Genomic DNA, 15849 nt, shown 5'->3' with positions numbered 1-15849 from the left:
TACTTCTGCTAAACATCCCAGGCAGATGTTCAAAGAATTCAGCTATGAAATATTTTATGGTCCAAGAATAATTCCATGGAAGATGAAACTACTCATCTCAGAATATTAATGCTATCAAATGGATGATGGTTGAGAAAAGATAAGAACAACAACAAAAGAACAGATATGCATGTCGCCCAGAACCTGAAATAGAGGCGATAATATAAACTGAGGGACCAAAGAGGAGGAGCAAATAGATTTGGGGAGAAAAAGTGTATTGCACAAGTATTGAAGATTTCCTTTAAGGCATAGAATATAACATTAAAAATACCCCCTAAATCCCTACATGAGCAATCGACAGGAACCTGTCCACAGGGAATAAAACATGCTCCAGAGTCTAAATGTGTGGTGCTCCATTAGATTGCACTGGAGAAAGTCATAGTAATTTGACCTCCACATGCTTTATGTATTACACATTCAAAAAGTATATAAATTTTTAGCTTGGTATCTATTGAGTAGAATAATTTAAAAAAAAAAAAGTCTAAAGAAGGCTGGGTGCAGTGGCTCATGCCTGTAATCCCAGCACTTTGAGAGGCCGAGGTGGGTGGATCACCTGAGGTCAGGAGTTCAAGACCAGCCTGACCAACATGGTGAAACCCTGTCTCTATTAAAAATACAAAAATTAGCCAGGCGTGGTGGCAGGCCCCTGTAATCTCAGCTACCCGGAAGGCTGAGGCAGGAGAATCACTTGAAACTGGCAGGCGGAGGTTGCAGTGAGCCAAGGTTGCGCCATTGCACTCCAGCCTGGGCGACAGACTGAGACTCCACCTCAAAAAAAAAATAAAAAGTCAAAATAAAAATAACTTTTCTTTCTATAGTTTTTTAATGATAATATTTATTGACTTATTTATTTGCCAACTGTTCCTCTTTATCCCTTCAGTCTATTACCACCCATGATTAGATGCAGTCTCACAAATCCCTACTTTGATGATTAACCTCTTTCAGTCTTATAGATAAATAATTGCTAAAGGCTAGAAAAACTATATTCTTTAAGTAGCCAAGAATGCTAATATTCTGCCAGATATAGTTTGGATCTGTGTCCCCATCCAAATCTCATATTGAAATGTCATCCCCAATACTGGATATGGGGCCTCGTGGGAGGTATTGAATCACTGGAGTGGTTTTAATGGCTTAGCGCCACCCCCCTATTCCTGTTCTCATGACAGAGTTCTCATGAGACCTGGTTATTTAAAAGTGTGTGCCACCTCCAGCCCCCACTTCCTCCTGCTCTGGCTGTGTGAAGATGCCTGCTCCAGCTTTGCCTTCTGCCATGAGTGAAAGTTCCCTGAGGCCACCCCAGCCATGCTTCCTGTACAGCCTGATGGAACCATGAGCCAATTATACCTCTTTTCTTTACAAATTGCTGAGTCTCAGGCATTTCTTTATAGCAATACGAGAATGGACTAATACACTCACCATAATATTTTTGGCCATCAAAGAGGTACTATTCAAATTTGGTGGTAGGGGCCAGGATAGGTGGTAGAATTGGTAGAGAGACAAATGGATTGTTGACTCTTCATTATGGAATAGATCTCATAAATAGTAGTATAATTTCCAAAATTAACATATATTGATTCTTTTAGCAGATTTAAAAAACATGTATATTTTTAGTTTTGCATTGCAGAGTAATGAGGTGTATCTGCATGCCAAGGAGCAGGAACTACTGCATTTATAATATACTCTCATGTATACAGTTACAATTTCTTACATTCTGCAGATAGAGGTATCAATGCTATATACATGTTAGAATAGGGGAAAATACATAGCATGGAAAATACCGAGAATTGGAGCAGCTCTGGATCATGCCCAAACTTGGCAAGAATTCAATTAGGTCTCTAAACAGCAGTCCCCTGAGCTGCTTAATGGAGAGAAAACCATTAACTGGTGCTTGTAAACAAAGAGAAGGAGGACGGAGAGTGATTTTTTGATAGGACAGCAGCTAGAGGTGAGTTACAATATCACTTCACAGGGATTAAACTGCCCTGGCAGGGCTTTTAATAAATCAGCTTCTTGCAGGTGACACCTGCAGCTTCTTGCAGGTGACAACTGTAGAGCGTCACCTGCAGGGGCTTTGCAAGCTCCTGATGCTTCACAAGCTGAATGAACAAAGAGGCTTTGGAGGCAAGAGCAGAAGTCTGGAACTAGGGCTATATCTCTTACTCTTCTCCTAGCCAGAATGAAACCAAATTTGCACTGCATGGAAACCAAGTAAAAGGAAAAGATTATTTTGGCTTCATAGACCCGTTCAATGCAAACCTCAACAGACTTGTCCACATTAAACAATTACAGAAAACACAACACAGAACTCAATTAAGTGCCAAATTGACTGTGTCTAAACACCAAGATCCACAGTCTGGTTCTCAAGCTTTATTGGGCCTCAGAACCACCTGTAGGACTTTCGGAAATCCTAGAGGGCTGGTCCACACCCCCCAGTATTTCTGAATCAGGAGGTGATTTGATCACCTGGTTTCTCTTAGTCTCTGATTGAGAATGTGCTTTTCTAACAAGCTCCCAGGTGATACTGTTGGTCTGTGCACCACACTTTGAGTAGCAATCAGACCAACAGTTTTGGCACCACCTGGAAGCTTATTAGAAATGTATAATCGGGCTCTACCCCAGATCTAGGAAATCAGAATCTGCGTCCCACATTATCTCTGCACATTAGAATGTGACAACATTGGTGTGGATCAGTGGTTCTCACCTTTGGCTGCCCATTGGAATCGCATGAAGATTTATAAAATACAGATGCCTGGGCTCTTTCCCTCCTCACCACCACAGAATGTGATTTTTGATGGGTCTGTGGTAAGGTCTAAGCATCAGTATTTCTATTTTTATTTTTTTCTGAGACAGGGTCTTGCTCTGCCACCCATGCTGGAGTACAGTGGTGTGATCATGACTCACTGCGGCCTCAAACTCCTGGGCTAAAGTGATCCTCCTGCCTCAGCCTCCCGAGTGGTTGGGACTACAGGCACATGCCACCACATCCAGCTAGTTTTTTAATGTAGAGATGGGGTCTTGCTGTGTTGCGCTGGCTGATGTCAGACTCCTGGCCTCAAGTGATCCTCCCACCTCAGCTTCCCCAAGTGCTGGGATCATAGGCGTGAGCCACTGTATTTTTAAAATATTCCAGTAATTGAAAAACCATGTAGCCAAAGGATAAAACCACTGGACCAGGTGATAAATTACAGGGATGCTCAATCTTCAAGGGAGCAAGGATTTGGAAGAGGTCCTTTTGCTTGCTGTCTTCTCTACCTAGAATTCTTCTCCCTTGGTCTTCTCCCACCTGGTTCCTGGGTGTTCAGGTCAAGTGCTCAAGTGTCACTTTTTCAGAGGGCAAGTCCCTGATGATTCTAAAATTACTGTTACCTGAAACTCCCCACCACCCCCAGCCCTATACCCTGCGCCAGTCACTACTGCATTTCCTTTGCTTTCTTAACACTCATGCCTGTTTGGGCTACATTATTACTTTATTTATTTATATATTCTTTCTTCCTCATTAAAGAAGGGACCTTAAACACCTTGGTTATGGTGCCTAGGAAAGGGTCTTGTACACGGTTAACATTCAGTAAATATTTGTGGGCTAGTATTTTTGTGAAAGAAGGGTATCAAAACATTTTGGACAAAGAGAATGGCAGGGGTTAATGTTTGAGCATGGCATGTGCCCAAGTACATGAAATGGTGAGATCAGGGAGGTAGAATGTTAGGAGAGAAGAGAGGGGAAGAGGGAAGAGGTTGGGGTTGGCCGGAAGAAAACTTCTGAATGTGAGAACAAGATAGAAAACCTCACAGATGTGTGAGGAACAGGAGAATACATTAAAAACAATGGTTTAGAGAGAGAAAGAGAACTATCTTGTGATTGCAGAGGCAGAGACTGTTCGATCAACAAGAATGACTATTCAGATACCTGCCTGAAGGATTTCAGTTTTGACTCAGGAAAGGGATGCTGTAATGGAGAGATGGAGGGGAAGAAAATCAGCACAAAACTTTAGGAGGAAAGAAACAACACCATGACTGACAGATCAAAGTGATGCTCATTTCTGGGGAGAATTAAAAATGGTTACTACTGGCTGGGTGTGGTGGCTCAGGCCTGTAATCCAAGCAGTATGGGAGGCTTGAGATGGGCAGATCACTTGAGGTGAGAAGTTTGAGACCAGCCTGGCCAACATGGTGAAACCCCATCTCTACTAAAAATACAAAAATTAGCCAGGTGTGGTGGCATGTGCCTCTAGTCCCAGCTACTCGGGAGGCTGAGGGAGGAGTATCACTTGAACCCAGGAGGTAGAGGCTGCAGTGAGCCTAGATCATGCCACTGCACTTCAGCCTGGGAAACAGAGTGAGACTCCATCTCAAAAAAAAAAAAAAAAAAAAAAAGGTTACTGTTAATACTTCTTTGCCGCACCTCCCATTAAGATGTGAATCTGGGTTAGCTTTGCAACATACTCTGACCAACAGAATGTGGCAGAGCAACATATTGAAATTTGCACTTTCTGCTTTCACACTCTTGGACCCCTGCTGCCTTCAGAACAATCCCAGGTTAGCCCCCTTGAGGAAGGGAGGCAACGTGAGAGAGGAAAGGGCAGTTGAGGCCCCAATTTGGGCTTGAGGCCATCTGGGAGCCCCTAGGCGTGACAGTGGAAGATCTGTCCAACTGAGCTCAGCCCAAATTGCCAACCTACAGAATCATGAGAGTGTATGCACTTGTTGTTTTAAGCTACTAAACTTTGGAATGTATAACTGATACAATCGATAACTGACACACTTTTTCAAGTTTTGCACATGTGATTCAGATCAGAGACTTTCAGTCTGCAATTCATAGGTTAAAAACAGCAGTAGTAACAATTATAATTTTATTAGGAATTATGAAGAATAGGAAGGTTCTTCTCCCACTGAGCCCAAGTACATCATTGTTTTAAAAGTTCCATTTGACCTCTAGTGAAGATGTATTTTGGGCAGATGTTCCTAGGATGCAAGCAAGCAATTTGCTCTTTTTTCACCTCCAAGATCTTGAAAGATACTTGGTAATGATAATAGGATGTTTCACCATGCTTTTTAGGGCAGTGTGTGCCTTTGATAGCAAACATTAAATTATTCTTTAATTTATTTAATAATATATAACCTACCTATTTCCAAGAAGGAATTGAATCAGTTTGTTGATAACAGGATGGCTAGATACTCCTTACTAGATGGTTCCAGAAATTTCCAAGGAAAGTACCTATCGTTTTCTCAGTTTTTACTTCATACAAGAATAAATCAGGGACCAGAATGCAGAACTAGAGCTGATGTACTGTAATATGCTACGGTGTACTAGAATGCCAAGAGGCATGATGAATACTGATTTTTCTCTCATTTATTCTATCCCCTGCCCATCTGTTTTGGTTCCTCATCTTCAGCTGTTGAAATGAAAATGTATTTAATTGCTCTTTCAAGGGCTCATACATTCCATTTTATGTTTCTGTGTCCAAAGGTTTATTATTATCCCATGTCTTATGGTATCTGTATTTGCTTTTTGGGGAACAAAGTACAAGCACATTTCCATAAGTGAAAGGTAAGTTTTATAGTACGCTCCAAGCAATATACTAACATCTGTCTGAATGGGTCAGAGAGACTTATGAATATGACAGCCATGGGGATTTTTTCAAAGCTTCTGTACAAGTCTAGCTCATGAAGTTATAAGGTAAACACATGGGGAAAGTGCCCTTTACATAATGGTTTGCTATTTTATTCTGACACAAAATATTTCACTTACACCAGAAGCTACTTTTATTTGCCCTCAAAAAGTCCAAAGTGTCTGGCAACAAACATTGGAAATGGAATGCAAATTAAAACCAAATGTAATTTACTATCATAGGGAAAATCTGAAGAGTGTGTAGAGACATGGAATATTCACATTCTGTAAACAACTGTTCTTTGATAAAGTGCAGTAATGGCTCAGTGTAAATTAACACCTATCTTACAATCAGGACCTCAAAGAACCTTTCCAAACCATTCTCCAAATTCAGCAATACTAATAAGGTTACAAAGTGAAATACTGCCTAAAATGCACAGGAGCAAAAGCAAATATTTCAAGACCATGATTATATTTTACATGACTAAATGTTTCCGAGGCTTTGTCTATAAAAGTGTCAGGATAAATTTGTGTCTAATATTAACAAACACAGTACTAAATTCAGATTGTTATGGCTGGGCACATGTAAGGGGCAAATCATGCAGCCAGTATTACAGATCTTTCTGTTAGCAATTAGCACAAAATACTGCATTTCTACCAGGATTCCCCATGCATAATAACTACTGGCTTACTGTCACCAAAAAAATCACACACTGCATCCAAACCAAAGAAGCTGAAGCTAAAATGAGGACACTGAGTATTTTTGAAAGGGCGAAAGCTATTAACCAATTTTAGGTAGCAATACATAAATTCTCTGCTCTAATCAAATAGGAATAAAATGAGTAAATACACATTTTTAACAGAAGATAAAATTATGTGTTAATGTGTGTATGTTAAATTAACTCTCCTAGATGAGTGCCATTGACGGTTCCCTGGATCTGAATTTTCTATTTCTCACTTCCCTTTTTCCCCTTCAAAAAGAAACTTTTACATTAGCATATATTTAGGGCTTATTAAGATGTATTTAGTCATTCTATTTTAAAATAAATATCTTCTCAAATAAAAATTTGATTCCAGAGTCATTAAGAAGACCTTTTAGCCTGTCATTTCTTTGAATAGAGAGGAAAGCTGTAGACTTCAGCTGAGACTGATGAATTTGTTGACATGCCAAGTAACGATATTTATGTTTTATATATATGTTTTATGATATGTGTTTTATATGTATATGTTTTATATATATGTTTTTTATATATTAAATATTGATATATGTGTTTTATATATATTAAATAAAATTCTATATATAATACATAGGAAAACAAGTTCAATGTGGTTCAAAGATGGTGTAACCCTTCAAAACACTAATGGAAACTTTGAAAGTACTATAAATAATAATGGGATAATAGTTTTTATCTACCCAACAGTCACTACATGACTGGCAATGTATTATACTTTGCCATCATTATCTCACTTAATATTTAAAGCAATTCTATGAGGTAAGTACCATTCATATCCTCATTTTACAGATGAGAAAAATAGTCACAACCAAAGTGTTTATGAATCTATAAATAATGCATGTGAAGGGCTTACAGACAGGAGAAATGTAAGGTGGCCATAAAAGTGGTTTTCAGTGACTTGAAGGCCTAGAATTAGAGATAATAACAGGAAACTGAAAGTCAGCCTAAACTAAAGAAAATATTTCATCAGAAACTGATGCGTTGCACAAAACATCAGGTCTTTGGGGAAAAAAATGGTCACATAATAACAATGATGATAAAAATGCCTAGAATTTATTGAACACCTATTATGCTTAGATACTTCACATACATGTATGCAGCATTTTACATCCATTTTACAGAGGATGAAAATGAGGTTTAGGAAATTAAATAATGTTGCACAAATTGCAAGCTAGGTTTCAAACCTTCTGTAGCCACTTCATAACACCATGCTTCCTTGCATTAGGATGCTGTCTGTTTTGTGGATGTCACAGAAAAAGAGAAGGCTAGGCTAGTTTACTTATTTCTTCCAACTTTAAGATTATGTGATTTTAGTTTGTCTTTCAAGGTCAATAAAACCTCCTGAGCCTTGCCAGAGTAGAAATTGCAATCAAAGTAGAGTTTCGTTTACTCTTCAAATAAAACTTGCTGAAAACAAAGGCAACAGTGATCAGCTGTCTCTATACGATAATTCAACTGTGCAACTCCTTAATCAGCTAGCAGAACAGCTTCCTCAGTAATATACAAACCACTGAGACTGATCTCTAACAACTAGGAAAATCATCTAGAATCACGGTGATAGTTGCCATTCCACACATTGTTAGCCTGGCCCAATGCTAAGGTTGACAACAAGAAACTCAAATATCTTTTACTAACAAAACAAACGAGTAGAAGGTGCAAACAAGGTGAACAGAAGATGTTTTATAGATTGCCTAACACCTGGATGTGAACAACATGACACAGCTTAGACTATAGAAAACTATGACATACTTACTGTCCTTTCAAATAAGAACTTACTTGAGCAGTGAGTACGAGCAGAGAGAGGATGACATTTAGGGGGTACAACAAGCAAAGTGTTAGATCAGTAATCAGCATCTGGAGATCAACTGATGTTTATCATCATTTTTCAGAATAGTAAGTCCTGTTTTCATCACAGTGATAACCACATTCTATTTTGTTTCTGCTCCCATATATAGGGGGCAATCACTGCCATTATTAATCATTTTTGATTATAAATGTACAATAGTGTTCTAGTGATAATATATAAAGGTCTCTGCATTATTGTGATCAGATCTTTGGTGGCAACTGGCTATTAAAAACAACAATGTTGATTATATCTCTGTAGATCAAGATAGGATAAAACTTCAGACTTCCGGTTTCACCAAGTGGTTGGAAGTTGCCAATTTTACAGAGTTAAGGAAAATTACCACATTTAGCTAGGCTTATCTCAGGTTGCAAGTAGAAAACATAGTTCATGATCACTTTTGCAAATTGGCAAGCAAAGTGTATGTTTTATTTTAAATAAATATATGTTAGAATTTAAGTAAATTGTGACTATAAATAATAAAAGCTGATATATCCCAAAAACCCCACTATGCAGTGATTAAAAATAGGCAACACCAATTTGATATTTATAAAATGCTATTTCAGGCAATTTTTATGAAGTAATATCTTGCCAACAGATACTAATTTTAATTTCTGTTCTCTAGGAGAGTAATACATTTTACTATGCCACTCATAATCTATTTTAAACATCACATGGGTTATTCTGTGTTAATGATATGAGTTTACAGAAAATAGGATATGAACAAATCCAAGTTTTGTGTTTCAAAATACTAAAACTTTACTATTAAGCAAATAATGGCTCCTTGGTTCATTTTTAAGTTTCTTGAAGGCAGGTTAGTTGCTCTCATTTTATAAAATGACATGTGAACTATGAATGACAGTTGAAAGAGGAGGATGGATTTGTATTAACTTATCAAGAAGAAATCTTAATTTGGGAAATTAATAAAATATCTCTTCAGAACTCACCAACATACATAACATTGTAAAGCTGTCCCAAATAATTCCTTTTAGAAAAAAAGAGGCTGTGAAGTTAATCTGGGCACCCAGCTAGTATCTTTTCTTCTGCATAGAAGACAGTCTCTACTTGACAATCTCTGATGAAAAGGAATCTACCATAAATGCCATAATGTTTTAAATCTTAGAGGAGTCTCAATGATTAGCAGAAAATAAATGTCATTACTGAGATTACATACACTTAAAATTTCTCATTTTGTAATTTTAGCTCGTTTTATATTTATTTTTAATTGAGGTAGAATGGGCTCTAAACATGGAAGCAGTAAATGAATAAAGGGCTGAATTCATTAATGTTGAATATATTGGCTAAACCACGTTTGCTTTCTCTGTTTATCAGTAGCCAGCATAGAGGTTAAGAAAATAAGATTTGTAAGACTGACCCATGCTCAAATCATGGATCTACTGAAAAGTCACTGAGAAAATGACTTAACCTACCTAAATTCAGTTCTCTTATCACACAGTGGGGATGATAAGGAATGGGAATGTTACAAGAATGAAAAGAACCACGTGTAAAATGCTTAATATAGTGCCTGGCAAATGGTAAGTTCTCAGTCAAGGTGAGCCTTTAAATAAAATTACTATTATGATGAACCCTGTGTGGTAAAAGGGACTTTAGAGAATGCCTGGAATTTGAAGGTGAATAAATTGCTTAGTTATGCTCAGGAACTGACTCTGCATGGTGGGGCTGAATTTAGGTCACTAACTATGAGAGACTGTGATGTCTAAATAGGTTCCTAACGTGGACACAGATTATTTGTATAAATTCTTCATGATAGTAGTGAAAATCCACATATAAAAGGCCTGTGTGCTGCAAAAAATTCCATTTTGGATCCAGTAAAATCCAGGGGTCACTGGCAACTGTCCCCGGAAGCTATAAGTATCTTTTAGGGACCAAGGTGTCCAAGGGAAGTCCTTTCACAGTTCCTGCATTGGCTTTGTTTTGCCTGATCTCTTCAGCAGAATTTTATATACTTTGAGAAATAAGAGCCTAAACTAAATTTACAGTGAATGTATAGATTCCTTTCACCAATATGCAAATTACCTGAGATCACACAATGATCAGGCTTAGGTCATTTATCATGCATTTCTGTCTCTCTTTCTTTTCTTTTCTGTTTTTGAAATACACAAATCCATGATGTGGATCAGTCTAAATTATATTTTCCAGGGAAGTAACTAAAGGAAGCAAAATTAACTCTTGTACAATACATGCTACTAAACTGAGTGTTTACTTATTCTAAGCAATAGGAGAAAGTTTATTTCCTGTAGTCAGTACTATACTAACAACAAGCACTGCAGACATTTCTCTTACTACATCTAAATTCTCTTGCTAGAGCCAAGCTACCTCCCTTACTCTCACCCCCAGGCCTTATGCAATTCCACCATGATTACATGTGCTAAAACAGGTCCTGCAGATCAAACACGCCAGTTGAATCCATTTTTTGGTCTCTTGCACTAATTTAGCTTAAGGATACAGAAATATATTAAAAGGAGAATAGAGAATAAGTCAGAATTACATCCTCACTTGTGTCTTATTTTATCTGATTTCAAAACTAGGAGTAGAAGTAGAAACCGAATCCTGGGAAAGGCCAAGATCATAGAATCATGGCATATTTTTCCATAACGGGAGAAATTTTAGAAGAAGAGAAAAGATGAAAAGTCTAAAGATACTCTGTGTAACAATTCTTAGAGTTAGTTTAGTGAAAGGTGAAGAGAAAACATTCCTAGAAGTAAGTGGAAATCACTAATGCTTAAGAGCAGTATATGGAAAATCTATACAGCATAATTATAAGATAATTAACTGTGCTTTAGAAAAAGAGTCTAGATATCAAAAACAATCCTATAATTTAATATTTTTTTCTGGAATAAAAACTGCTATTCTTTTAAAAAGAATATAAACACTTCCAGTCCAGCAACTGAACTAAATACCATGTATAACCCCTGTAAATACATTTCCTTGTGGGGCAAGAATAAAGCAAATAAGAATTATAAAACTGGTGTAGCTTTGTAACTGGAGGATTGGCCCTTTTGTTAATATCACATGGGACAAGTGGAGATTAGAAACCCACATATGTGATAGGGAAAAGATGAATTATAATTTCTAATGATAAATGTATTCAAAATGTTAAAAAAGTATTGATCATCAACAATAAATGAAAAAGCCATTGTTGTTGATGGGCAGAATGCCAATTCTCTTTAAAAGAAATGTTCCCCAAATAATCCCATTATATTATCTACCCCAGATTTTAATGTGCTATTGTTTAATTTTTGTGCTTAACATTAATATGATCTTTTTATTTCAAGTTTGCTTCTGGATAATTAATAAAAGTGATGATTAATAATTCAAGGACTGTTTACATTAAGAATATCTATATATTATCTAGTTAATTATGTGCATGTTAATAATTTATTTGACTTGAAAGCAATATTATAAAATACTTTGATAGTCTACTTGTTTAATTATCATTAAAATATATCATTATACTTGGGAAGAATTAGTGTGTATATACTATCAACTAAATATGACAATATAAATGTATTTGACAGTACATTTAATCTCTCCCCTCTCACCTACCTTCACATTTATTTTCAGTGTAATACATTTTCATTAAAGATGGTTAAAATACAAAGAAAAAATGATTTTAAAATCTATTTTCCCAAATAACACCCAGTCTTAACTTTTTGGTGTATTTTTTAATCCAGCTTTAGCTTCTGAGGTTAACTCTTATAAAACTAGAACATAAACAAAAATTCTTCTATTTAAGATACTATTAAGATTTAGACTCAAACAATATGCTAAAACAAGAAATGTTGACATGCACAAATACTATTAAAATAGGTAAATGTTGAAATAAAAGGTGCTAAAATAAATTTCCTTGAGGAAAAGAATACTATAGAAGAGCACTCCTTCCTTAAATTTATAAATAACCTATTTTGGATTTGAATGTATGCAAGATCCAAGAATTATATTTAGCTACTGATTTCAATGTACTTTCAATATGGCACTAGCGAATCCAGAATCAGTAAGAAAAAAGAGAGACAGCAAGAGAGCAAACTGCTCTCCACTTACTGTACATGAGTAAAAATACTTGACTTCATTGTTACTGCTTACGGGTTTTGTAGTTCAAGAGAAAATTATGAAGCAGTATGCCCATGGATTTTCATAAAAGCTGGGAAAAGAAACGTCAGTTGTCATTCAAGGCTTAAAATATCTGTCCAGTCGATTACAAATTCAGGAGGATTCTTAATTTTTTAATATACTCAGATCTTTAATCTGTCACAAAGGCAATGCCAACTTGAGGCAAAACTGGAAACCCTGAGATGGACAAATCAAATCAAATGCCTCCAGGAGCTTCACTGTAGGTCTTTCAATGAACTGACTAAAGCACACTGAGGATTTTCTCAGCTGTTCTTGGCTCAGCAGGATGGACACGCAATCAGCAGGTGAACAGCAGAAGGTGGATAGATAGTGTCAGAAAGAATGAAGAGTATAACTAACTATTGCAAAAAAAAAAAAAGGCGGGCGGGGAGAGTCACTCTTTCTCATTGGAAATGAGACAGAACTGGAATCAAGGCCTCCAAAACTAACAGCAAAGTTAGTATACGTACAAACACACTCCCAGCCCTCGCGTGCATGCCAGTGCTTGCAGCCGTCACACTTCCTTCCCGTGGCTCCAGGTCGGCACGTGCAGAATCCTGTGACAGGGTCACAGGGCACAGGCAGTGAGCCATAGGGATCACACTCACATTCTTGGCAGGAGCCTCCAGGGCTGCCTGGACTGCCAGTATAGCCAGGGGCACACCTGAATTGAAACAGTGACAAAGCAAAAGAGGTTAATAGCAAGTCATGTCTCCACATTGTTGTGTGTGGTCTTTTGTTTTGATGAAACAAAACTGATAGCAAGAGCCCATACATTAGTTAACTTTTCCTATAAAGGTCAGATAGTAAACAGTAGGCTTTGCAGGACATAGGAAAAATCAAGATTATGCCGTGAAAAAGAAATAAAATTCTAAAGCATTCTGCTGTTGTTGATGGAATTGAAAACATAATAATAATAATAATAATAATAATGTTAAATTACTTTGTAATATCAGGCTACTAATGAGAAGAACTGGATTCTTCCTGAGGTTTTAAATTATCCTTCATTTGGGTTATAATTTAGTGCCACCTGTCATCAAATTGATTGTAAATGCTGACCTGTAACAACAGTTCTTAATTGAGTGCCATACAGAATCAGAAATGGGCCAAATTTGGCCTGTGGGTCATAGTTTGTCTGTGACTGCTCTAGATCATAAACTTTTTTGTTAAGTCCTCTTGTATAATTAGAGATGAGTGCAATTCTATATTAACTTCTGGGCTTCCCTATACTCATGAATTTCAGATCTCAAAATAACCAAATAATACAACCCATTAATTTTACTAATGAGGCAAAAGAGGCAAGTTAAGTGGCAATAGGCTACTCAGATTTTCTGTTTAATTTTATTCATCTTTTCTTTTTACCATATCTTCCTCAAGATGGATTTTTCATGTGTATCTGTGGAAGTGGGTTAATGATATGCAAACAAAATATATAACACTGATTTGGAAAATTAGAAAGAGAATCCAGCTGGATGAACCCTAAATGCAGTCCATTAATTGACTCTTCCACGTGTCTATGCATCCATTCACCTAAGTGTATTTCACTCCGGGTTATGACACTGGAAGTATGGTAACTTTACACAATGCTAGCAGGGCCATACATTCTGATTTGCCCAGGACACTTTCCTATTACCTGTTGTTTTGGCTTAATTGCTAAAAACACTGCCTGTTTTTAATATAGTGTCCCAGATTGGACAACAAGTTTTATATATGGTCAGTGTAAATATAACCAACAGTTAGAATTTTTGTTCAACAGGCAAGTATGTGAGGAAGTTGAGAGACAGTAGGGGATTGGAGCCAAAAGCTATAAATACTGGCAAGATAATCATAGACCATCTTTAGCTGCCTGAGACTGTGAAATCTGCATGGCTGACTGTGAAAGTTAATTCACCCTGTGCTGGTTAGAAAAGGCAAAACATGAAGAAAACGATTTGTGACATTAGGCTTTTATATACTTATGTTTTTGATTATTTTTTTCAATGAAAGAGTACAAATACTGAAAGTAGCACTTAAGTAAGTCCACTTAAATGGCTTCTTAACATTTATAGGTAAAATAATTGTATTCTAAGCAGATTCAGATTGATTAAATGTTCAAAGAGTTTATTACAAGAGTATTGAAAATAAAGTATGAGGAGAGGTTTCTATATTACAGAGATACTCAAGAAATTTAAGCAGTTTTAGACCTAACCTGATCAGTCTGGGCAGGTCGAAAGATGATTTAAATGATTTAAGAAGCTCTCAGCACTGGAACAAATTTATTTGGAAGGTTACAATAAAAATTTAACCAAGAACTTTGGTTTAATATAGCTGAATAAAGCAATTTTTCAGAGAAATATAACCTGATCATTTATATGTTAGAGATGATGAATGCAAAGCTATAACAACGTTTGAGGACTGGAAAAACAATTTAAGTCACTCACATTTGATACTGTATGGCCCTGCTCATCTCTATGCTATACAAACTGACAGCTTTTATCGATTAAATACTACTGGATATTAACAAATAAATTTTCTGTAATCATTCTGCTTTAACACAATAATTGTTATTTTAGTGTACCCTTCTAGCCTTTTCTATACACATGCTTTTGTAGAAAATGGTAACTACAGTGTATAAATGTAGCTATACCATAATTTTTTTTCATGAATTACTGTAGATAATCTTTTTGGTGTCCACCGATGCTTTTAGTCACCATCCTACTGGTGTTTAAAGGTACAGGAAATAAATATTAGTCTAACCTTGAATACCAAAGCTCACTGGTGGGTATTTACAAGTATGTACTTGTATCACCTATACCTATATCCAAAAGATGTATATATCTTCAGAACAAATGGAACTATTTTTAGATTTGGTGTTGCTATGAGTTATTTAATTGCTGCTAATTTCTGTTGGCATGGAAATTGTGAATCCACTGTTTTATATATATGCAAATATTGGATACTGTGTTTAGAGTTACCACAAACAGATTTATTTAGAAATATATTTTACAAATGTATAAAAATTGCATTGGGATTTATAAAGCTTAACCCTAATTATTTAGTTACTTATTGCCATGATTAATACAGCTGTTGCTGGTTATATAAAACAAGACTCTTAAGTGGATGCTGATAATTAGTATTAGTTTATATTTACAAAGAAGCTTATCATTTAAGTGTTCCTAGGAGAATCTAGCAAAGGAGTGGGTGAAGCAGGACATGGAAAAGAAAAACTCTAATCAAGGGTGTGATTTCAGGTGATGTCCCAGTCTTAGCCTGATTCCATGGAGTGCTCTGGAACATAAAATAAGATCTCAAAACTTGTTCCACTTAGGGGCCAAAGAGCTGGACTTTTGTACTCTCACGCTGGTTAGTCATGGGCCACTGCAGGAAGAGGGGGTAAACATTCAGGCCTTTCTGCCTCTTCTGTTGCAGAGAAGGCTTCAGTGTAGGTGCCTAGGCAGGGCACCAACAGTGTCCTTTACACACTTATTGTCACAATATTAGTGTAAAGTAGGTGGCCT

The 15849-nt window shown here is 36.6% G+C and overlaps 1 protein-coding gene across 1 annotated transcript in view; it reads right to left on the bottom strand.

Annotated features, from left to right (window-relative positions):
- The window catches only part of LAMA2 (laminin subunit alpha 2), a 637137-nt gene that overhangs the window by 156548 nt on the left and 464740 nt on the right, over positions 1–15849 (bottom strand). The window contains exon 32 of the mRNA XM_055114116.2: positions 12823–13016. Coding sequence (XP_054970091.2) covers positions 12823–13016 — 194 coding nt within the window. The remainder of the gene's footprint in view (positions 1–12822; positions 13017–15849) is intronic.

Source organism: Pan paniscus, chromosome 5 (assembly GCF_029289425.2).
Source record: "Pan paniscus chromosome 5, NHGRI_mPanPan1-v2.0_pri, whole genome shotgun sequence".
Taxonomy (NCBI): domain Eukaryota; kingdom Metazoa; phylum Chordata; class Mammalia; order Primates; family Hominidae; genus Pan; species Pan paniscus.
This window is presented reverse-complemented; position numbering and strand designations above follow the sequence as displayed.